The sequence below is a fragment of the Doryrhamphus excisus genome, chromosome 6, assembly GCF_030265055.1.
Source record: "Doryrhamphus excisus isolate RoL2022-K1 chromosome 6, RoL_Dexc_1.0, whole genome shotgun sequence".
NCBI classification, from domain to species: domain Eukaryota; kingdom Metazoa; phylum Chordata; class Actinopteri; order Syngnathiformes; family Syngnathidae; genus Doryrhamphus; species Doryrhamphus excisus.
The window spans coordinates 6,438,798-6,464,912 of record NC_080471.1 but is presented as its reverse complement, the minus strand read 5'-3'; the positions used below and the strand labels follow the sequence as shown (position 1 = coordinate 6,464,912).

General features: G+C 42.5%; 1 protein-coding gene across 2 annotated transcripts in view; it reads left to right on the top strand.

Moving 5' to 3' along the window:
- nell2a (neural EGFL like 2a) overlaps positions 1–26,115 on the top strand; it is a 112,551-nt gene that overhangs the window by 21,660 nt on the left and 64,776 nt on the right. For both annotated transcript variants that reach the window (XM_058074908.1, XM_058074907.1), the window contains exons 4-12: positions 3,237–3,410; positions 4,332–4,428; positions 6,039–6,111; positions 6,621–6,703; positions 9,503–9,631; positions 13,230–13,332; positions 16,115–16,206; positions 17,398–17,503; positions 19,785–19,913. In XM_058074908.1, the coding sequence (XP_057930891.1) occupies positions 3,237–3,410; positions 4,332–4,428; positions 6,039–6,111; positions 6,621–6,703; positions 9,503–9,631; positions 13,230–13,332; positions 16,115–16,206; positions 17,398–17,503; positions 19,785–19,913 (986 nt within the window). The remainder of the gene's footprint in view (positions 1–3,236; positions 3,411–4,331; positions 4,429–6,038; positions 6,112–6,620; positions 6,704–9,502; positions 9,632–13,229; positions 13,333–16,114; positions 16,207–17,397; positions 17,504–19,784; positions 19,914–26,115) is intronic.

Here is a 26,115-nt window from a genome sequence, read left to right as displayed (position 1 = left end):
TGCGGCCCGCGAGTCAAAAAGTTTGCCCACCCCTGCCCTAGTGCCAAAATATTAGTCCAAGCACTCTGCTGATTTGAAGCATCTAGTTCCAAAAACGATAGTCAAAGATCCTCTAAATGACAGGAGTGCTCGGCTGTTTTTAAGAACTGACTGTAAAACCCCTTCAGACCTTTGACTTGACGCCATGTACCTCCTACTCCTGCACACTTAAGAAAACAAACCAATTAAATATTTCATGAAATTGAAGTCTACATGCTAATTTGATGCCAAATTGAAAGACAAACATGATAAAGCAGTCACCAAAGTGCCAAAATACATGCTAGCAGCCATAAAGCTTCATTTTCAGGGGAATCCTCGCTCTCTCACCCTGACACACTCACACATTGACGGGTTTTCACAGTGCGGGGATTGGAACACCAAAATAAATGAAACACACTCAAGATGAAACACTCTGATGACGCAGAGCAATGAGCAACTTCATGCTGCGTCTCCTCGCTTCTTTCTGCTATGATGATGCACTCTGTGCTATGAGGCGTTCAGGTGCACTCGTAATTGTGTGTGTTGGGTGGAAATTGTTTTCATTTTTATTTCAGTACCCCACCCCCATGACAATTGGCGTACCCTGCTTTTTTAAAGAATCTATAGACAAAGATCCTCTATACCACATATGTTAAAGCCAAGGCCTGCGGGCCGAATCTGGCCCGATCTCATTATCTATGGCCTGCAAGCCACAGCAAACCCACCCCCAAGCCACAGCTGCCCGCTAGTGTTTTTCAAGCACCAACACTACATTACCCACAATGCAACAGTAGCCCGCAAAGTTGCTGAGCGGCTTCATTAGCAGTGGGCAACGGTCATTTCAGTGAACCGGATCATTCCGGTTCATTCAGTAAAAAGACCTGTTTGTTTTGTTCATTTCGGTCATGTCGTTCATTTCGGTCAAGCGGTCGTTAGCCTCTGATCTCCTCCTGTGCATAGACCCGGTCAGCCGTGTTGAGTCAGTCCGTTCACTCATGTTCACGTTCGTTCCGACTCAACAGCGCAACGACAAGTGATGACTAGTGGCGTGTCGGTCATGAACGAACGAGTCGAAAGAACCAGTTGTTTTTTGTGAACGACATGAACGAGGTCACCAACAGTGTCAGTCAATCTCTCGGTCTCGGTCTGTCAGTCAGCTAACCCCACCCACAGAGCGAGGAGCAACGATAGGATAAGACACGCAGTTAGTCCCGCCCTGCAAAAGAAACGGTGAACTGACTCTGCAGCCAATCAAAAAACAGCATTTGCAACTGAACGGACTGAACGGGTATTTTAGGGGTGGTGACCTCGTTCATTCCGTTCACAAAAAAGAAGTAGTTCTTTTGACCCGTTCGTTCATGACCGACACACCACTCGGCTTCATTAGCAGCAGGCAGAGCAGAGTTCAACTTTCATTTCCTCAAAAATGGCCAAGCGTGAGGTGGACGCCGAGAACAAGGGGGTTCAAGCCAGGTGGGGGCAGAGTACATGTTCACGGTAGGGGGACCAGATCCAAGCTCACCAGATGTGGGACAGGGAGTATGCTTGTGAGGGACAATGTGGGACGCAGATGACGCCAAAAATGCATATATATAACATATATGTAGTCAACATGTAACATATATGACAAACAAAATAACAACTATACGTAGATCTACAAACAAAAACACAGGACACAGAATTGCAGTTGAAATGATGTGCATTAAAAAACAAACCCAAACACAAAGTGCTAGCAAAGAGGTCAATGTGGTAGACATGAATGACCAATAGGAGCTGCCAATAAAGGCTGTAATTAGTCCGTCTCGTCATATCTTGAGGTAACCGTGTTGTAACTACATTCCCTTTTCTTTGCAGTCTTCTGACTTTCCTCAGTCCTCCATTTCCATTCATTCATTTCAAGTCTCTTTTCAATGTGACGCGTTGCTAAAAGGTTTGCTGACTTCCCTGCATGTGAGCCCGGTTGTTTGATTGACAGCAACCTCTGCCTGTCACAGTCGCGCACACAGACAGTCACACCCACCCACGCACACAGCCCGCGACCCGCCCCCATGATAGCCTCCACTGTTTGTTGTCTGCTCTCCTCAGTACTCAAACAGGCGTTTGATAAAAAAACAACATTTTATTTAGACGCAAGTTCGAAAATTGGTACCTGCTGATCGGAAACAGCGGGTCAATTTTCGGTACTCATTAAAATCATTAAAATGCGGGACAGTCCCACGCCAATCAGGACATATGGTCACCCTAGATCACGGAGGTAAAAGGCAAACTCGTGTGGAGAAAGTTTGGCTACGATGAAAGAATATAATCTTTGGAGGATTTTATGTATTTATATTTATTTTTCCCACATCATTTGTGTATCCCCGTGCTAATAATAGCTTGTGCACATTACGCGGCCAAACCCAAGTAGAGCGTAATTACAGTAAGGCGGCGCATATCAGCGCAATGTCTCACATATTGATTGGGGTTGGAATATATTCATTCTTCATGCTGTTTTTTTTATGTTCTACACTCCAGCCCGAACAAACAGAGCAGATCCCTCCACCCCCCCGTATGCTGATGTATTATTCACAGTCCATCAAGCAGCCAAACGCAGTGCTCGTAATCGCGGATAGAAAACTGATGAGACCTTAACTGCAGTTAGCGGGCCGATGTTTCCCATTAGAGGAAGGCAGTCAAGCTGCCGGGTGATCACAACATGGCCATCCCGTATAAAGCCCCCCCCACCCCCATCGAGCAGTTTCTACATTAAAGTCCAGCCTGAGAAGACGGGGGCTCGCCAGGATGTTAATGACCTTCTTCGGTGCTGATTAGCCTTCCCGGGAAAACATTTGCATGCAACAAAATGTGCAAAGAGTAAATCAATCGGCTGTGATTGGTGGACCCCGCCTCTCGCCCAAAGACAGCTGGGATAGGCTCCAGCACCCCCGCGACCCTCGTGAGGATAAGCGGTAGAAAATGAATCAAAATGAATAAATCAATCATATAAATCAACCTGGTTTTTACGCTGGCGTGTGTGTTTTTCCCCCAGAATCCTTGATGAAGCGTCTCCATTACTGTCACTCATGGCAACCATCAAACCCCACATGAGGTTTTGCTTTTGCTTTGCTGACGGCACACTTACAAAAAGCACATTGTTGTGCTAAGCTCGACTACCCTCGCAGATTACAACGTCAACAGCTGCCAGTCTCGGGACGCGTGCTCTGTTCTTATGTTGGCAGATTCCTGGAGCTGGAGAGCAGCGGGCAGCGCAGCGAGGTGCGCCTTCACTACCGTACCAAAGGCCAGCAGGCCCACACCGAGGTGTTCCCCTACAGCCTCGCAGACAACCAGTGGCATAAAGTGTCTGTGGCCGTCAGCGCCTCTCATGTCATCCTGCACGTTGACTGCAACAAGTAAGTTGCCGGGGAATTGGGCACGGGTGCGTGGGTTTTCTCCGCGTACTCCGGCTTCCTCCTGCATTCCAAAAACATGCATGTTCGGTTCATCGGTGACTCCAAATTGTCCATATGTATGAAAAATATTCTAAATATATTTTTAACATCATTAGAGCTCTCTTGACATGGAATAACACCCCTATAGCCATCTTTACACGCCTATTACCCAGTATAGTAGACATCCATCTAACCATCCACTTATCCTAACTAGGGTTGCGTAGGTATGCTGGAGCCTATGCCAGCTTACAGTGAGTGAAAGGCGCCCAATGGCAGGGCACGTATATTACATAATAATAGAAAATGTGATACATAAGACTCTCTCACACACACTCCTATCTTATGTTTATAGGTCAATTGCTTGTTTATGTTGTAATATTTAGCACTTGTACATTAGTGTTCTGACCAGGGTTTTATGCTACCGATACCGATATTGGCCGATATCGATATCGTTTGGCATCCTATTTGGTGGCCGATCGATCGGAGCACTCCTAATTAGAATTATAAGTTGTATTTTAGCTCAGTTGGCCCTTTTTATCCTTGAAAATGCTCAATGCCAGCCAAAAATACATAGAATTTGCTTACAAATTGATCCTTTTGACTAATAATGCACTGTAGTCGACTGCAAAACAGCAAGGAATTGTGATATGATTTTTTAATGAATATATTTGGAAAAAAGAGCATAGCGTGAAAGTCAAGAAAATTGAAGAGCAAAGTGGCGAGGAACGACCGTATCACCCCTCAAGCAGATTTTGACATATACTATGTTGGACCAGAGAAACCCCCTTGATGCCCAAAACAGAAACCTGTGGGGAAATAACCTTAGTTGTTGGGTAAAAGCAAGGAAAGCCCAAAGCATCACTTCCTGGATGTGTTTCCCAGGATCTACGAGCGGGTGGTGGAAGCCCCCTTCATGGATATTCCCAAGAACGCCTCCTTCTGGCTCGGACAGAGGAACGCCGCTCATGGATTCTTCAAGGTTAGTGTTTCAATTACGATGCCTGTTGGGATCTTTGGCCAGAAACAAAATGTTGTTTGTGAATTTGTGCTGGCCTTTGCTGTATTTCATAAATCATCCCCGCTCGCCTTCATCGGCTTGTTTTTGGTCCATGATGGAGCTGCTGAATTTAATTGCATGCGTTTCTCAAGGCTTAGCCATTTCTAATCTGGCAGTGTTGCTCCGTCGACCATCGCCATTGGCATTTCTTTTATGTTTTTGTTTGTTTCCCGGTCCTAAAGAATGCAGCTCAGCCCAATTATCTCAGCAAAAGCCCAACATGCTGATTTAGGAGAAATCATTGAACGGACTGGGGACCATGCTCATTAGGTTTGTTCTGTATTGTTTATCAATCAGGACGGCATTGACTGCACAAGATGAGGCGCGATGTTGGCTCACGTTTTCCCGGGTCCAGATCTTTGCTCGTGTTCTTGACATGAATCAGCGCTTTCTCTGTCAATTCAGTGAGTTCTGCAGGTGAATAGCGATTAGCCGATCAGTACGGCAGACGGAACAGGCGCTACTGTCAAGTCTCAGCTTTCTGGTTTCCTTTTTTCGACACTCTGGTGGACTTTTGCAGTGAAAAACAGCAGCCTGGCGTGGGCTTCTTAAATGATGTTAGATTAAAGTCGAGGCCCGGGTTCTTCCGTGATTGATGAGGGAAAAATGAACGTGGCTCAAGGCTAAGTCAGATGGAAGACGGAAAGAGAGTGGAACGGCGTGACAGATCTGACTGGAATCACAGTGCAGCTTATCAGCAACTAGAACTATTTTAATCTGACAGTGACTGGCAGGCATGACGTCTCTGTGTACTCAGGTGTTGCTTATCTTGTGGGGACCTTTTGGGATAAATACATTAACCTTGGTTTTGGAATGCCATCATTATTTTAAAAGTTGAACGCCACTGTTTTGGTTTTGGGAACTTGACTGAGTCTTATGGACTGCAGCTATTTTCATCCGTTTGACGACAGGCAGGCATCGCATCCTGGTTTGTTCTCAGGTGTTGCTAATCTTGTCGGGACTTTGCTACAATCCAAGCTTGGTTTTCCATGATTCTATTCACAATTTGGCAGTGAAGAGATCATCAATTATACCCAAAAGTAGACGCATCATGAGTCCCTGCTATTAAACTACTTAAATTACTTTTTTTTGCCTTCTATGACAAATTGGACAAAAGCTTTTCCATTGAAGCATCCTGAGGATGTCGTATAAAGTGAACATTTCGGCCAATAAATTGTAGTGGCACATGTTTGTGGAGGAAATACAAGCACACACGGAACTGAATGAATTGTGGTTACCATGGAAACACAGCATCAACGCTCCTGTGTGTGGATATAGATGTATTTTCAGGGGTGTGGACACACAGGATGGAAAGCAATCAATAGATTCAAAACACGGTGAAATTGAATTTGTGTCCGCTGTTTATACAAGATCGGACGTGAGAAAACTTACCATGGGACAGCGGAAAATGTATTATTATTATTATTGTTATTATTATTATCATCTTGCAGTCCAGAAGGAAAACAGATTTATTTGTTGTTGACTTTGGTGTGCGTGTGCGTGTGTGTGTGTGTGTGTGTGTGTGTGTGCAGGGGGTGATGCAGGACGTGGAAATTGTGGTGATGCCGCATGGATACATCTCTCAGTGTCCAGATCTCAACAGAAGTGAGTGCTCTTCCACATGTTGGACCCTCAAAGTTGACAATAGACTCATAGATAGTTATAGATGAAGATAGATGTTCTTAACAAAGAAGGACGTAAGAAAAAGTAGCATTCAGAGACATTTATAAGTGATGATAATGCAGTGAATATGGAACATATGGTACACAGTGTGGCAGTAATTTGTACATACTGTATGGCCATGTCACATTGGCTAAATGTCAGTCTCCAAGATGTGCGATTGTGTACCTGATCCACTGTATTTAATAAAACTTGTGATGAAGAGCAGACTCCCATGCCTAGACACCCAAGGCTATTTGAATCAGGTGCTAAGCATGTGGAGGACAGGAGGCCTCGACCCTCAAGCAGATCATCTTATCCATTATCATTAAACTCTATCTTACCAGAAATACGTATCCATGTTAGTGTATAATTATAACTAATGCAGTATTACTTATTTTGTGCATCTATTGGGTGTATAGATAAATCCATGACGTCTGTCTGTCATTGCACAGCATGCCCAACCTGCAACGATTTCCACGGACTGGTGCAGAAAATCATGGAGCTGCAAGACATCCTCGCTAAAACCTCCAGTAAGGTAATGTCCACCACTAAGTAAGCGTGTTTTCACTTCCAACAGTAATTACCCTTCTCAATTGCTCCCGCTGGGGCCGCAGCCTCGGCCAAAGGCATTACTCTCGCTTTTGTCCACACACTGTTTATTTATTCATTCTTTAATCCTTAGATTTATTTTTTATGTATTTTAAACATTTAAACACAGGAAGTGCAAAGACTATCACAGAGCTGTCCCAATTGTGGCATAATTAGCTTTTAGGTATTATTATGTTACGACAGAGAATAAAGTCAAAATATTCTGGCGAAATCTTGCGATTTCAGGAGAATAAACGCTGTCGAAACCCGAGTTACCTAGGTGGTGCAAGACCACGCTTCTTCTGGTTCGAGTGCATGCAGCCTTTTACGCTGTGCAAAAGGTTACGTCACCCCCTCAAAGGGACGAGAGCTCGAAGTCGGGGGTGAGGGATATAGAGTAACTGGTTCACACCGGACCCGCCCCTGGATCCTCTACTTTAGTCGCCTTCACCCTAATTGGTTTGTTGCTCTTCTTATGGACCTGCAATAATTGACTCATCCGTTAGCCTTCAGAAGGAACTGTAAGTCATAACCAGAATAACTTGTTGTTTGTGATGTTTGGCAGATGATTGTTTATACTTCACTACTTCAATTTCAGTGTCGGAGAAATTCCTCTTCCTCACGCTCTTTGCTATGATTTTGGAGAGGGGAGAAGTCCAAAAAAATATTTTTTGTAAAATTGGGTTGTGGAAAAAACATTGATGTTATGAGAAAATATATATTTTATGAGCTTTAATCGATTGGCCACTGATCAGTAACGAGCAATTTTTGTGAAAAAGTACATGATCATATGCCAATGACTGCCTTATAACGCCTCTGCCGATCTGCCTCCTACTATTGCAACATCCAGACTGTAACGAGCATCTCCCACCCACTCTCCTTTCACACCATCCAGGCGTTACAAAGCCAAAACAAACATGTCTGCCGTGTGAGACTTACCTGTCGTTGTGAGAGTGATATACTTTTTGCACCCTGTAAAATATGCCAAGAAATGCGCAATGTGATCATTGGTCAGGAGTAGGGCTGGGACGACGCAAGAACTGCGCTCAGAATCCAAAAAAACATAAAAGCACTACCGCGATGCACCAGCACCCGGGAGCTGCTTGTGTGGAGGAGATGACACTGTACGTTTTCCACGTTTGCAATGATTAACCCCGTCATTCGTCCAAACCGCACCATGTAATTTGTGCTCCAGCCTCGCACACACACACCTGAGCAGACGCACACACACACGGTGTGAGAGTGGTGGTGGAACGTAAGAGGGAAAGATAAAGTGCTCTTGCAGGAACAAACACACACGCTGCTGCTGTTATTTTTTATTTATTTTATTTTATATTTTGATTGAGATTGTGTTTTTTGCACAATAGTTTATTGAAAGAAAGTTTGATTTGTTGGTGGCATGGCGGTCGAGTGGTTAGCGTGCAGACCTCACAGCTAGGAGACCAGGGTTCAATTCCACCCAATTTGCATGTTCTCCCCGTGCATGCGTGGGTTTTCTCCGGGTACTCCGGTTTCCTCCCACATTCCAAAAACATGCTAGGTTAATTGGCCACTCCAAATTGTCCATAGGTATGAATGTGAGTGTGAATAGTTGTTTGTCTATATGTGCCCTGTGATTGGCTGACCACCAGTCCAGAGTGTACCCTGCCTCTCGCCCGAAGACAGCTGGGATAGGCTCCAGCACCCCCGCGACCCTCGCGAGGAAAAGCGGTAGAAAATGAATGAATGAGTTTGATTTATTATTTTTGTTATGATAGCATTCCATTGTGAACCTTACTGTTGTATTGTTCAATACAATTCATTTTTGAACATAGGAAAATTGAAAATATATTGGAAAGAAGAAATTTGTGTTTTATCCATGGCGAAAAATTAGCATTAATTGCTATATAGGTCAAATTATGGGGAGAGAATTGATAATCGAATTGAAATCAAATCAAATCAGATTTAGAAATGAACGTTAGATTAATCGATGCATCGAAAAACTATTTTCTGGATTAATCGATTCCAAAAATAATCGTTAAACCCGGCCCTAGTCAGGAGGTGGCGAATGTAACCAAAACACTGGACGCTCACGCTATCAGGTCGAAGATACTCTGAAACTTGGTTGGATTCATCCGCGGTGGAGGAAACTGGCTTTGGCGACTACCTGGTTTGAAATGACCCCCCCAGTTTGAAAACCAGTGATCTATTTGATCATATATCAGTATCGGCCAATTTCACTCATGGAAGATTGGTATCAGCAGCATAAAACCCCAATCGATGAAGTGAGCTCTGCTTCTTCCAACTCCTTTTAGCCAAATTGAATTGTTCAAAGGTGTGACGTTCCTTCCCAAACAAATTCGAGCACGCCTGCTACACCTCCACTTTGTGAGCTCACGCCTGGGCTGGCTTTCCCAGCGCCTCCTTGTGCTCTAGGATTTGATTAAAGACCACAAGGGGTCAAGGCCACCTTTCCTCATTGCGGAGAACCCCTGCAGGGAATTTCATTACACTCTGCCAGTGATGACATTTATACTCATGAGGTCAAAGGTTGTCTTCACTGTGATATTATAATCTGCTCTTCCTCTTGCTATGGTCATTGTTTCAGTTCAAGCCTTTACTTTTGCACAATTGAACATTCTATACTTTCTCCTCTTCCTGTCTTGAGTTGATTCTGGTGTTTATTATGAATGTTCACATCAAATAAGCCGACCTGAGACATCTTCTCTTTGTCTTGCATGCGTGTACATGTATGATGCTGGAACAGCTGTCCAGGGCGGAGGAGAAGATGAATGGTTTGGACGGCTGCTATTGTGAGAGGACCTGCAGCGTCAAGGGGGTCGTCTACCGGGAGGACGAAGGTTGGACAGATGGCTGCAGGAACTGCACGTGCATGGTGGGCCTTCAAGCGTTGTCTTTTTGGAGACAACATGTCTCTGTGTTGACACTGACGGATGTGTTTGAAATATGGCAGGACTTTTATTTCATGAATTCATGCAAAAAATATTCATCTTTAATTACATTTTTATTTCATTGTACAAATATATTGTCTGTGAGGACCAGTCAGCTCTTGACTTGACAGGAGCCAATTATGAGCTATGACTAAATCCAGGACGAGCTTGTCAACCCATTGGAATTTGCAGGAGGTTACATTACACGGTTTCATCTTTCCACATTAAACTCATCACACAGCAACTAACACTCAAACGTTATACCTCAGGAATATAGAGACATGTATTTATTTGGAAAAAAACAACATTCTACAATGTTCCCATAATGCATATGCATATTATGGGATGCACACATCCCATAATTTCATTTGAGAAAACCATTGTGTTGGCAGAGAGCATAGAAAGCATAGAAAATGCTTCTGTCCACCAGAAGGGAGCCAGAGATCCCAGAGACCAAAGCAAAAAGAGGGAAGCTGACGTCACTGGAGCGCTCAAATGAGTTGCTCTGATGCAATACCTTATGGGAAAACTTAAGATGTTGGGTTTTTTAATATGAAAATAATATTGAGCCGGCCGCACGGGGGACGAGTGGTTACCATGTTGGCAACACAGGCAGGAGATCGGGAAGACCTGGGTTCAACGCTTACACATCTTTGTGGAGTTTGCATGTTCCCCCCGTGCATGCGTGGGTTTTCTCCGGGTACTCCGGTTTCCTCCCACATTCCAAAAACATGCTAGGTTAATTGGCCACTCCAAATTGTCCATAGGTATGAATGTGAGTGTGAATGGTTGTTTGTCTATATGTGCCCTGTGATTGGCTGGCCACCAGTCCGGGGTGGACCCCGTCTCTCGCCCAAAGACAGCTGGGTTAGGCTCCAGCCTCCAGTATAGTGAAGATGTGGCATAGAAAATGGATGGAACAATATAAGGGTTGCACGGTGGCCAAGCTAGCAAACAGTCCAGGGTGTACCCCACTTCTCGCCCAAATACAGCACCCACGCGACCCTTGTGAGGATAAGCGGTAGCTTCTTGTGTCGTCGATCTAGTTCTTTCAGCCATGAACCAAAGCTCCAGACCAAAGGTGAGGGTGGGAACATCAATGGAGAGCTTTGTCTTCTTACTTCACCACGACTGCCCAGTACAGCAACAGCTTTACTGCTGATCCACCTGTTGACCTCACACTACAACCCTCCCTCACTTGTGAACAAGTGCACAATACTTGAACTCCTCCACCTGGGCTAAGACCTCACTCCCAACTCAGAGGGGGAAATCCACCCTTTTCCTAGTGAGAACCATGGCCCCACATTTACGGGGTGGAAGAGACGTGTCAGCCAAGACAGTCCCTCAACATCCAGAGCCTTGAGGAATTCAGGGCGAAACGCGGCTTTGCCACGATCCCAGGTACCTCAACCACCGTGTTGGGCCTGTCAGCGTTCGTATCGTCAGCCTCTGCTTCCTCTATGGAAGGTATGTCAGTGGGATCAAAAAGGCCTCAAAGTATTCCTTCCACCGTCCGGCTATATCCTCAGTCGAGGTCAGCAAGTGTGAATTATGCCCTCGGAAAAAAGGAGACAATTAGAAGCAATTGCAAAGGTGGTGCTGTCAGTCTTTAGATGACGGACGTAGATCACCAAAGTGGAATCTTTGCGTGCCACAAGCGAGGAATGTGCACACGTTGCCCACCTAATTGCTTTTGACAGATGATAAGCACCATCACGGATGTGTTATGTCTGTGCAGCCAATGAAAATGCGCGGCCGGGCTGCAATTAAGGAATTAGGCGGGATGTGTTCTTTACCTCGCGCCTGGCAATTAGCAGCGACCTTTAAAATTTAAAGGTCATGCAAGAAGATGTTATCAATTATGTGAACGGGCTTCATAGATGTTGCTGTCACAGGGCTTTCAACCGTGGAGGCCACGCTAATTACAGGCAGCAGTCAGAGGAGAGGAGATAGCGTTTAATTCAATTAGATATGCAGGTGACAGCTTAAATCTACTGGAGAGCCGAGTGGCTTATCTTATTTTGAAAGAGTAAGCATGCGTAACATTATTCATGCCGGGACTTGAACTTATTTGTATGAGAAGCTTTTTAAGATGAAAATAGTTCTGTTAGCTGACTGCATAGAGTGATGCTTTATATACATGGCTTGTCGCTCTGTGAAGCACGTCATCACTCTGCATGCCTGTCTCATTATCAGCTATGATTACCACATGATTCCATATCTCTTTTTTAAGCCAATAATATTATCTGGTATCCCGATCTAGATCAAAGAAAATTAATTATAACAAACTGGGGTGTATGACAACCAAGGAAACATTCATTCATTCATTTTCTACCGCTTTTCCTCATGAGGTCATGGGGGTGCTGGAGCCTATCCCAGCTGTCTTCGAGCGAGAGGCGGGGTACAATCCCAGGGCACATATAGACAAACAACCATTCACACTCACATTCATACCTATGGACAATTTGGAGTGGCCAATTAACCTAGCATGTTTTTGGAATGTGGGAGGAAACCGGAATACCCAAAGAAAACCCACGCATGCACGGGGAGAACATGCAAACTCCACATAGAGATTGAACTCGGGTCTCTGTGAGGCCTGCACGCTAACCACTCGACCGCTGTGCAGCCTTCCAAGGAAACATTTTAGTGTGAAAACCAAAACCACCAATATGAACACTATGGGGTCTATTTTTGTTCACCATTCCCTGCTGACAGGGTGTGGCCACAGCACTTTGCAATTTTCGGTGCAGTGAGGCCTCCTTCCCTTCCACCGGTGCGAGTGGCAAAGAGGGAGAGGAGAGAAGGCGTGAGAGGGTTTACCACAGCCAAGTGTAACTTTAACCAAACAAATGAATTCCTCTCATTTCCTTTAAATGTGCAGGGCCCACTGGACTGCGCATCAGAAGCCACAATTTGCATCACGATGTAGACCACCTCTGTTCCTGAGGGTCACATTAAACACAGCAGCAGGCTAATCCAAGCATTGTGTTTGTGATCTCTTGCATTCCTGCTCTACCATTGCAAATAGAGAACCTTTGGTGGTATATTCTTGTGATCTCCTCCTCATCCTCCTTGCATGGACATGTGTTCAAAAGCAACATTTTTCTGAACATTTCTGAAAACCGAATCATGTGAAAACTATGATTGAAAACTGTATTACCAAACCTGAATCATACAAACAGTGCTGCATATGAAAATCCAGGCGCTGTATTAAAAGTGAGGTAAGAAAACAATGAATGAATGGATGACTGAATAAGTTCAATATTTATTCACTAGGAAAAGTAACTCTTATAACTCAAATATGAACTACTGCTGGTGTATGATCCTCATTTTCAGTTATTGGGGTTAGTCATGTTCTCCTATGTCCTATGGCCTCCTACGCATTATAGAGCTATGCATTGTCTTTTTTGAGGACATAGGAACATATTGCTTTCATATGAGCGATTCCAGTATTCCAGCTCAAAAGATATCAATAGCAGGTCAAGAAGGTTCTCCTAAAATGTTTGTGCCTCATCTCTCCTTTGCTTTCTCTCTCCCCGCTAGAATGGAACGGTGCAATGTGAGGCCATCTCTTGCCCTCCTGCTCAGTGCCCGGCGGGCACGTTGCCGGCCTACGTGAAGGGCGCCTGCTGCAAGGAGTGTCAGCGTGAGTGGAGCAAATGGCCGTCACACTCTAACTAACTCTAACCCTGACTTTCATTTGCATTTTGCTCCTGAAATAAGTCCATACAAAGTGAATCAAACTAGCCAAATGTTTGCATGTAAATCTACAATCTCCTACAACTTTCCTTTGTTCACATCGGCAACTCTCACATTGACATTGCACAAAATGTATTTGTAGCTAACTAGCTATATGCTATATATTATATATACTAGCTATATTATTATTAAAAAGGCTTTTTTCATTTGTAATTCAGCTTTGGATTCCCGTACGGCGTGAATTGAATCATGCAATCATGTGTTTTTTTTCGTCATCCATCTATTTTCTATGCCGCTTATCCTCACTAAGGTCACGGGGGCATGCTGGAGCCAAATGAAAAACTGCATGGACACACTCATTTGTTAACAAGTGCGGCCATTTGTGGACAACATTTTTTATGGGCATGTGAACGGCACATTGTAAAAACAAAATATGAAATAAAATTGGAAGATTAAAACAAAAAACAAAGTAAGTCAAAAAAGAGTTGATATTAAAGTTGATACTAAAAATGAATGAAAGTCTTACAGATCACTTACACACATACACAGTACACATATAGCTGAATAATGAAGAATAAATATAGCAACTTCTGATCACACTTGAAATAATGTACTGATATACAGTTTATGCCCCGCCCATTCCGAGTACAGCTACGGATACACAACATTTAGATGGGCGAACCGATAAAGATGCACAATGACACCGGTGTACTATCTTCTCAAGGGATAATACCAGAACTCCCCAGTACCAGCACCATGCTTACCTGTAGACAAGACACAATGACCTCACTAAGAGACCAGGAAAAGTTGTTGACAATGTAAGCGTTTTGGATGTACAGGTACTAGGATGTCCCTATGAGGAAGACAATGCATGATATGTTATACTTTGTTATACTGTTATAACAGTTATACTTCATAAGTGTGGAAAAGTGCTTCAAAATGTCACAGTAGAGCAGCTCTATCACAGCGCCAGTCTTTTTTGTTGAGTGCATGTTGAGAAAAGGTGATAAATATGTTTCTTTTGCCGGTGCCTACTTTGATGCCGCCGGAATCATTCCTTTTTATCACATTTCTGCACAAAGGGTCTCTTTTTTTGTGTCCCACTCGGCTGCAAGTTTGGCTATGAACTCTTATTAGCCTCCTCGCCGCCACACGCGCTCCCAATTCCCCTCTCAATAAAAATGGATTTCCAAGGATATTAGCTTTTCTCACCCTTGCATTCTTCTTCTTCTGTTAGCTCAAATTAAAGAGATGTAAAAGCAGTGCAGCACAACCTGCCAGCCTATATGGAATAACTATATAGAATATGAGTGGGATCCAAGTGAACGTCAAAAGTCTACAGTTTCACCCAGCTATGAGCACTGCATTGCATCATCTCTCACAGCCCAAAGTTCGGGACTGTGGCACCAGTAGTCCCAAATATGCTTAGAAAGCGTTGCTCCACCCTCCACGCTCTCTTATCACAATAACAAGGTAGACAAACACACAGCTAATTACGCTCACGCTGGCTTTTGCAGAAGGGAGTGTTGTAATGCTTCCTCCACTACAAAGACACGCTTGGTCCTTTATGTTCAAGCCTTATCTGACAGATTCAAGCCTTGCAGGGAGGAAGGAGCTTTACCCTTTTTCATGTGTGCGATTAAACTACACAAATGGCTTCATTGCAGTGTGTCGACTGCCATTGTTGTGTTTGCAAACGCTAATGCTATAAAACACAGAGCGAACTATTTATGTCAAATCAGTGAAAACTGAATAACTAGCACATTAAGCAACCACAGCCACCCCCCCCCCCCCCCCCCGCCCCCGAGCCAACACAATCTGCTGATGTCTAATTAATGTACAGAATATTGAAATAGATGTGTACACACTAATATACATGCAAAACAATACAATTGTACACTAGTTTATAGCCCGCAAGGTATGCTGGGTAACTTCCCAGGGGTCCTAAATGCTGAATGGTGACTATGCTGGGGGATCCGCTTCATTAGTTTACTACCACACATGAGAAACTTGAGCTGCAGATGCGAGTCGGTGAAATTCCAGTCATCATTGAGTACTCATGCATCAGTCAAACACGAGTCTTTGTCGAGAACCTGTGAGTAAGAGAAATTTGAGTTTTTGTCAAGTACTCGTAATGTAAGTGAACTCGAAGCTAAGTCAGTGAAACTCTGTGAATCAGTGAAACCGCTGTCTTCACAAAGCCCCTGAAACCCGAGTCTTTGTCAAGCACTCATGAGTCAATGACACACGTCTTTTTCCAGCACCCACGAGTTGGTCAATCACAAGTCTAAGAAATTTACATAAAAGCAGTTGCAGAATTAATTATGCATTACCTGCTTTTCTTTTCAAATTTAGCTCACTCTTGTAGTGTTGGACTGGGACAAACATTCATTCATTCATTTTCTACCGCTTTTCCTCACGAGGGTCGCGGGGGGTGCTGGAGCCTATCCCAGCTGTCTTCGGGCGTAAGGCGGGGTACACCCTGGACTGGTCTGGGACAAACATTTGAGGGATAATCCTGGTTTGTTGTCAACTCAGCGAGGTTCACTTCCAACAGCCACATTTTCAAATGATTTTTGTGCTTGAAAAGTGCTCAAAATTCCAATCCTCCCACCTTGATGGAGGTGCCTTTCTGTCCTTAATCGCCATCTCTGTATGCAAGGCGATCTGTGCTGCATTTAAGAGTTTATTTCTTGCTGTTCCAGCTAACCTGTCTGTCTCACTAACAGCCGTCTGCCTGTTTGGGGGAAGGGAGCTGGTGGAGGGCGATCACAAGGCTGTGCGTGACTCCTCGGGAAAGTGTCTGCTGTTTGAGTGCAAGGTATGCCACCCCCCCCCCCCACACACACACACAAAAGATGTTTTATCTCTTCCAGCTTGATAAAAAAAAAAAGCTACTCGCTTTCCTTCCTCAGAAGATAAATCAAACTATGCAAGGCTGAATTTTATTGATCTTGACTGTCGTTCTTGTCTTTTGTGTTTTTTTGCTAATTGGCTTTACATTCAGTCCACAAAGCTGTCAAACTGTCCATCATAGACAGCCATTGTCTCCTACCTAGCTGGAATTGTGTTACTTTTGCACTGATTCCACACATTTTTTTAACAATACAATAGCAGGTAAAAGGAGGATGTGTAGCCGAAAAGGAAAACTGCACTTTTTGTGGAATTTTGTCCATCATCCACAATCCTTATGTGATACATGTAACATGTATTTTTCTTTTCTGTGCGTTCTAACGATATAGAAAAAGAGCAGGGAATGCACGTAATATGTGCTTGTATATAGCCTTCTGAAAAATGTCCAAAAACCACCAGTTTTTGGACAGGAGTAGATTGGACCAAATTGGTCCAGAAGTCAAAGATTGTAAGTACAGTGGTAACGTCCGCCAACTTAGCACGTTTTTCAGTTAACATTATCTTATTCGGTATAATTTCAAACTCAAAAACACTGGCTTTTAACATTAGCACATCACCACATTAGCATCAGGTGAGGTTTTGCAGTTAGTTGTAAACATGACCACATGGGATGTCAATTAGAAAACTAAACATTAGTACTGAAAATAGTACTGGAGTAGAACCTTGGTTAGTGTCATTAATCCATTACAGACGATCCGACTCAAACCGAAACAGACGGTAAACCAAATATAATTTTCCCATAAGTTTTGGCTAACTGGAATGTGAAGTTTCTACCGTCTTTTTAGGCTGACTAGCCTGGACACCACAGGATTGATGTTGCAGATGTCAATGGAAAATGAGGGTATAATTTGTTGTGATCATGCGGTTTGCATAATAAGGTGATCCAATGTGGATGGGGAGTAGTAGGAAATAAGACCAAAGATTTTGTATCCTGGGAAGATGCTGAAAAAGAACTCTCTATTGACCAATGACTAATTGGTATTGCAAGGAGGGGCGGAGGGGAATTGAAAGAGGAAACGCAAAAGGATGAATAATTACAAGCATAATTACATCCGTGCCGAGGAAGCACGGCTCACGTGCACATCTCTGTTCATCACAGGACAGGACCATGCATCGAGTGGTCTCTGGCGAGCCTTGTCCCGAGCTGAAGTGTCCAGAATCGGAGCACATCACCTTGAGTGACAGATGCTGCAAAGTCTGCAGAGGTAAGCGGGAAGCCTCCCGTACGCAGGATGTTGACAGTGGGGATTTTTTCACACGTCTCCTCCTAAACTGTCGCACACAAGAGCCAAGACTAATTGAAAAACATGGCCACCATCAAGCAGAATGGGCGGTTCTATGCGACAAATTGTCCATAAGTCATTGAGCATTTGTTTAATGCAGAAGTATCCAAAGTGCAGCCTGGAGGCCGTTGGTGATTTTACAAGACTAAATTCAAAATAGTAAGAGGAAAATGTTGTAATTTTACAAAAGTCAAAACAGTCTGAAAATAAAGTTATAGTTTCAAGATGAAAATTTACAAGAAGAAAGTTGAATTAGTTGGAAAATGTAAATAAAAAAACATTAGATGTAAAAAAAAAACTGTAATTTTACAAAGACAAGGTGAAAATATTAAGAAATGAAAAGTCACAATTTTTCCAAAAATAAACTTATAATATAACGTAATATTATGAGGGAAAACAATGCCATTTAAGTAGCATTGCGTTAAAAAAATTATATATACATATATATATATATATATATACATATATATATATATATATATATATATATATATATATATATATATATATATATATATATATATATATATATATATATATATATATATATATATAATGTTGTATATTGTTATATATGAATATACTATGTAATAATATTATATAATACGATTAAATATTATGAGAAACAAACAAAACAATGGATAAAGTAGGAATTTTTTGAAAATCAGTTTGCGGAAAACATTATGTTACCAGGATAAAATCTAAATATTATGAGAATAAAGTTATAATTATGGGAAAATGTTGAAATAGGAGGGAAATTAAAAAAGAAAAAAACCCAGTATAAATTTATGAATACATTTTTAAAAATATATTTTTTATGACAAACAAACAAAACAAAAACGGTGGGAACTAATTTGTTCCAAAATGTAGGTATTTTTTCCCATAGGAAGTAATGTAAATCAAATTCACACAAATTCACCCCCCCCCAAAAAAAAAACAATTTTAAAGTGAATAATTGTAGTTTTAGTACATTCAGAAAATAATATAGAATAAATGGAAGTTATTGTTGAGTGAATGCTAAAGTGTTTCTCACCCTCTTTGTCAAAATTGCTGACAAATATCTTTGGCCCCATGGCGTGTCATTTATCAATCACAATAACAAGTCGGGTGCTTTGTTTCGCCACTTGATTTCGCAGCGCGATAAGAAAAGACTACTTTGTCACGTGAAATACGTATTGTACGATAACAAAGAAAAAGCGATGTTTGACTGTACCTTGGAACGGGTTCATAACTTTTTATAAATAGGCAACAGTTGCTTTAAAAGATCATTGCTGGATTGTGAGAGATTAAAGGCTGGAAATGATTGAGCTTTTTCATCAGAGGAGACCATGTGATCCTCACCGGTGTCTGAATGTGCTCATTGTTTGCCCTCCACGTTTGATTTCCTGGTACACCTCTTTGAAAGCATCAACAACATCAAGGCGACGAGGCCGACTCCCAAGAGCAGCATTCCCTTCACAGAGTAAACACCTTTTCACCAACGTATATTTATTTATCTATTACTGTGCTACCAGGAAGCTAATTAATAGCAGTGCTTCTATACATTTCAGATGTCACCAGATTCTTTAACATTTGCATATAAGAGCGGCTTGTTCTTCTATCTTATACTTGGGCTGTCCTGGTACCAGGGTTAGGCATCATTTCAATTTGAGCGATTTCGGTGCCGATTCCTCATTGCGATTCTGGTTGTTAACGATTCTTAATTCCGATTCTTTTCAAGTTAGGGTGGTAAAAATATGCATGGTTTAAATGAGGGCGCTAACCAAAGTTCTTGGATGAAATGTCTGAATGTCTACATGTGTTTGTCGGTCTGAAGGACTCCATGGACCTTGTAGATGGTTGATGTTTGCATTCAGAATATGAATATATCGCAGAATATCGCTTTTTTAAAACCAACTTTTTTCAATGCAACAGTCATTTATTGACGGTATGTGGGTGGGGCTTACATAGCAACATCTAAAAACAACCTCTAACAACATGTTAGCGTTTTATATCCGTGCAAGAACAAGTACATTAATGATAAGATGTAATACTTAAAGTATTTTTCCATATTTTGATTATTTAAAACATTAAAATGTTCTCTCTCCTTGGGATGGCTGCGTCTTCCAGCACACGATGTGTGCTCCAGTCCTCAGCACTGGTCAGCACTGGTCAGCACTGGTTATAGATTTAAATGTCTCCCTCTGTGTGTATCTGCTTGCAGGTCATGACTTCTGTTCCGAGGGCCACGAGTGTGTCGAGCACTCGGACTGTGTCAACCTGGAGGCCGGAGACTGCTGCGTTTGCAAGGATGGTTTCCGTCCTTTGCGAGATGACAACGCATACTGCGAAGGTAGTACCTTCAGTAAAGCTGCACATGAACATGTAGAACAGGGAGTTGACACAGTCAGGCTTGTAACGCCGCGTTATGTAATAATGGTGTAGGATGTAATAATGTCATATATTTTCATGTCATTATGTAATAAGGCTGCATTGTGTAATACAATTTTTGCAGTATTTTCTAATAAATTTTACTGCACTTTCAATAACTTTTGCAATATGTAACAAGTTATTACAAAAGGCCGTTTCTGTCCCTCTCGAATGAATGTTGGCATGGAGATGGGTCAAGGAGTTTGTGTTCCTCTTGCTCTCAAAGGCTGCTGCCAGACTCTTGAGGACCCGAGTGTCTCCAGGTGTCGATCACAACTGGTCAAGATGTGTTTGAGAGTTACTGGGTTTTGGCAGAGGGCGCTGGTTGGGTCTTTTCTTTTGTCAAGGTGGATGAGGGGGAGATCCCCTCAAAGGTTTCCTAATTGGCGATGTAGAGCATGCTGGTGGATCACAAGGAAGATGCTTGGATTAGCCTGCTGCTGTGTTTAATGTAACTGTCAGGAACAGATGACGTGTCCCCACGAGGTGGTGTACGCGGTGCATGGTGCGCCTTGTGGTGTGCCTTTGATGCGCAGTCCAGTGGGCCCTGCGCATTTAAAGGCAATGAGAGGCATTCATTTGATTGCGTAAGATTAAACTCGGCTGTGTTAGAACCCTCTCATGCCTTCTCGGTCTCTCATGGGGGCGTGGGTGCGTTGCGTTGCGCTGCTCTCAAAAATTGCAAAGTGCACTGGTCACACCCTGTTGGTGTGGTGCGCCGTGCCTGCACCTGGTCTACGGAAATAGAGCCCCAAATGTAGCTCTCATGATGAAGCTAATGTTGCTTGCTTCCGTTTTCCAGAGCTTTGCCATCTCATCCATTGTTCCTGCGTGGCGAGAGAGGCAGCCTTTTAGCTCCTTTTAGCCTCCTCCTGACGGCGCACCTTCTCTACCACCAGTTTCCTCCTTTGTGAGGCTGAAGCTTTACGTCAAGTTGGTTTGTTCACTGCAACGTCAAATCCTCCTCTTCCCAGCTGGATATGTCCCTTTGTGCTTCAGGGCTGACGTAGCAAGCTGTACGGTGTCGGATGGTGTCCATTTCCATCCTGTTAACTGTGGTGATGCAACATTGCTGATGGTCTGGTCTCTGGAGTCCTTTACTCTTATTTGTAGTCTCACTTTAGAGCACCTGCACTCTTCGGTGAGGCTCGTGATAGGTAATTTAAGGACTCCTTCGCCGTAGATGCTGATGTTGGCGACAGCGAGGGACGCCAAGCCACTTCTACACATACAGTACGGAGATATGGTTCGCTCCATCTTCTCCACACTTGTTTTTGGGACCTCATAGATTGTGAGTGTCCTGCTTGAATACCTGCATCTGGTCTTTGTCCCTGAGGCTTGCATTGCATCATCTGCCCATGTTTTTGATGTGCTGCCCTGACGCCATTGGTATCGGGTCGTCACCAATGCAGAACCTCCAATTGTTAAGCTCTCCCTTGAGTCCCATGACTTATTTGGTCAGTTAATTCACTGTTGTGAGTTTTTGGGGAATTTGCAACTGACACGCTAGCTAGGATAGCTTGGCGGTTACGTCACAGCTAAGATAGCATTGGTTCTGAGCTAGCAAGAACTAGCTGAGTGGCACGTCAAAATCATCACCTGATTTCATAGTTGTTCACTAATGTATTACAGCAGTAGACCAAAAATGTTTTATTAGGCGGCTGTTGTATGGCAGCAACACGTCAGGACAATACAGACGTGTGCTGTGTCATAAAAGGTTGACAACACTCGTATTGAGCTGACAAGGAACTTTGGTTTCAGTTTGACACCAGGCGACACCAATCAATGCCGGTGTATTTGATAACTACTTTGTCATACTATCATTATGTTATATTATATTATTATATTATCGGTGTTGCATTTTCGTGCCTTTTTCTATATACGCTTTGCCCCGCTGTCTGCAGCTAGTAAAATTATCCATCTTGCTTCTTGTCTTCAGACTCCAAATATTTTAGCACTTTTTACTGCGGATAGTTTGGAGGTCGTTTTTGTCCCATGTGGAAGAGGATGTCACATGTCTATTGTTGTCATTATACTATATGGCTTTATTTGTGTGTTGTCGTTTATTGAACATTACCTATTCGCCATTGGCACTTAGAATTGTCTAATGGTGGCCCATAAATACATAGAAAAATGTACAGTTATCGTATGTGATTGATATTGGTATCGGGATGGGCCGATCTCACTCATGGATGATTGCTAGCATACGACCCCGATCATCCCGGAGCATCCCTATCTAAAACAATCTGTTTTCGTCAGTGATGTTGCTTTATCTGCTGCAAAAAATGCTAAGCCTTGAGTAAACAATTCAAATAACTTCACCACTTGCCCAAGGAGAAAACAAGCAGACTATAGCCGAACTCGCGCATGTATCTCATAATCCTTTTGAGCGGTGAGGCGGTAATCCTCTGATTATCTGTGCCCGCAACACGCGCTTAGTGCCTTTGCAGAAAGAATTTTAGTAGGCCGCCGTTTGTCCTCTTGCTTCTTGTTGATTAATTTGTGATTTAGAGCCCCTCAGCTTTTTGTTTGCACGCATTATGCCTCACTATGCTGTGGGCGATGGTCCAACATCCATGAAGGGACAGATGTCTCCAGCTGTGTTGTTGTGACATTCATCACTATGGCTGCCCTTGACTGCTTGGTTTTCAATGTCACACGTTACATCACCGTTACTGTTGCTTTGATTGGGTTTCAGTGTCTAACGTTTCATCACGATAACTGTCCTTTGCTTTGTTTACGGTGCCTGGCATTACAATCGTATTGTTGCCCTTCGCTTGGTTTAAGGTCTAACATTACATCACTGTCGCTGTCACTGTCACTTCATTTTCAATGTCTACCCTTACGTCCCGATCACTGCCCTTGGCTTGGTTTTCAATGTCTAGCATCATGGCTGCGCACAGTGGTGCGCTGGACCAAATTACCACTGTGTGGGGTGCGCCACCACAAAATTAGAGCCCTATCTCTGCCCTTCATTTGGTTTTCAATGTCTAATATTACATCACTGTCACTGCCTCTGGCTTGGTTTTCAGTAGTGGTACTTGCCGGGTACTTGTCTACAACAAGTTATGGATAATGCATTTTTACCGCATAGTAGCATGAAACGAGTACAGATCCTAATTATCCGTAATCATGAGGAAAATCCTCACTCTGTATTCAAACACAGCCACCGCCTCGCTCTAGAAATAAACACAAATTCACAGCAACTTAACATCTCAGCTAACAGCAGTTAGCAATGCTAACTTAGCTCAGCAGATCAATTATTTTTGACAGAACCTACTAAAAGTGTACTAAAATTCTAATATTTACTCGGTGGACCACTGGTTAGCACCCCCCGCCCCCCAAACTAAACATGTAGAAATGGTGATAAACACCGGCAAAGGTTGGCGGAACTTCCTCTTATGCAAATGGAAAAATGGAAGCTAGCGGGTTTAGCTTAGTTGAGCGTACTAGTTGAGCGTTGTGTGCGACTCAGGGTGGGTGGGTATATTTTACCGCATTGTGTTTTACCATTTTAACGTAAGGATTGGCCCAATTTCACTCAGGTCTTTGACAGTCATAAATAAATGTTCTTCACTATTTGAGACAAGTGTATTTACTTATATGGGTTAACGCAGGGGTGCTCATTAAGTCGATCGCGATCTACCGGTCGATCGCGGAGGTGGTACTGGTCGATCGCTGGTCGATCGCGGCGTGACATTAAAAAAATATCATCCCAGCATCAATGCCGTCACTTGATTGACATACAGGACAACCAATCAGATGACAACTGAATTTTGACCTTTAGGTCACCGCTCATGCGTAAACAACGATGCAAAGTGCTAAGCTAGTCGGCGAATTGCGAGATTTTAAGCCCTCGCTAAAGTTTATGGTCACTAAAATGAGTGAAGGAGCTGGACCAAGTAAAAAGGCAAAAACTGGACCAAGTAAAAAGGCAAAAAACATATCACTTCCATACGGATATGGAATATTATACGGATATTATGATACGGATATTATCCATGACTGATAAACATTTGGAAGTGTGCTTGAGGCTGGCTATCAGCAGCTACTGTCCGGACTATGCATCCCTGGCTGGTTCAATTCAGTGCAAGTCATCAAAGTAAACTCAGGTAATTACAAAAAATGTTAATAGTTAATTATGTGTGTTTTGCAATATTGGCTCATTTGGTTATGTAAGGTACATCAACATACATTGTACGTACAAATAATCCTCAATACATTTGAAAATAAATAGATGTTTTGCATTTTTGTAGTGGGTAGATCATTTTGACTCGGTCATTTTAAAAGTAGCTCGCATGCTGAAAAAGTGTGAGCACTCCTGGGTTAACGTTTGTAGCTTTTTATAGAGAGATCCGCTGAATTTAATAATAGGGTGCGTGATGCATCCCAAACATATCGGGATACACACTAGGGTCCACATCGCCCAAACCGAGTCTAAGATTACTTCACTAGCGCTGCTCTTCACTTGGTTTTCAATGTCTACATTTTTTTTGTTTTTTTGTTACACACTTTTTTTTGTTAATTTTGCCCATCATTTACAATCCTTCTGTGAACGATGAACACATATTTAGTTCCCTTTTCTGTGCTTTGAGAAAAGGAGTTAATATGAGCTCGCTAACAATGGACGTCACAGGAAGTACCTATTTCGACCTTAAAAGCCCTGACAAAAAATGGCATGAGTGTTCCATTTACATAATGGACTTCCATATTAACCAAGCTACAACGATATTGTTATTGTAGCAGCCAATATGAAAAACAATATTTATCTGGCGCAGTAACACGATGCCTCGCTAGCCACTAGTCTGAGCATCACTCACAGACGAAGGAGTGGATACCTACCCTCAATTTTGCTACGAAGACTCAACAAGATTTGCTGTCAGCATTTTTTACCTGAGGACTGGAGCACACGATGATCACAGCATACGATCAAACGATACAACGATATAGCGTTTTTTTAAGAGGGCTTCATAGTTGAAATATAGTTACGTCCCAATGATATGTTTTGGTATCTAGTTCAGGGGTTCTTAACCTTATTCACATTAAGGCCCGTTTTTTTCAGTGCAGACCCCATTAAATATTAACACTAGAAATTTAATTGATCTCATCAATTAGTTTTTACTAATAAATCAAAAAAATAAGTTGACTATAATCCTAAGTGTGTGTCAGAAGGAATATTACAGCCAACTATTAGACAAGCAATGTTTCTGACAGATGTAACAAAAAAGGAAATCATCGACATTGTCAAAAAGTGTAAAGCAAAAACATCAACTGATTATAATGGAATCGAAATGGACACTATAAAAACGGTAGTCAACGAGATCGTAGAACCGCTGATGTACATCAGTAATTTATCTTTTCAGACCGGAAGATTTCACCAAGAAATGAAAACAGTTTGTTCCAATTTTTAAAAATGACAAACATCAATTTACAAACTATCATCCAGTCTCCTTACTACCCCAATTCTCCTAAATTATTGAGAAGCTAATGAACAACAGGCTGGATAAATTTATTAATGCAAACAAATTAGAAAGAATCAGAAAGTCAGTATGGATACAGAGTTAATATTTCTACCTCCATGCCACTGATTGAAATTACAGAGGAAATGACTAACGCTATAGATCATAGGAAGTGTGCAGCCGCAGTATTCATGGATCTGACAAAAGCCTTTGATACAATCAATCATGACATCCTAATAACTAAATTAGAAAGGTATGGAATAAGAGGATTAGTTCTGAACTGGGTCAAAATCTACTTAGCTGACAGGAAGCAATACGTACAGCGAGCAGAATACACATCTGCAAGTTCATACATTACGTGCGGGGTTCCCCAGGGGTCAATACTGGGACCAAAACTGTTCAACTTGTACATCAATGATATCTCCAAAGTCATGAAAGACTTAAAGCTGGTATTATTTGCGGATGATACCCCTGTTTTTTTTTCTGGAGGGAATACAGACGAAATCATTAGAAAGGTCAGAGAAGAAATGGTCACACTAAAAAGATGGTTTGATGATAATAGATTGTCCTTGAACCTAAGTAAAACTAAAATCATGCTGTTTGGTAACAGCAGAAAGGACACGCACCAACAAATACAAATAGACGGTGTAGACATTGAAAGGGTGA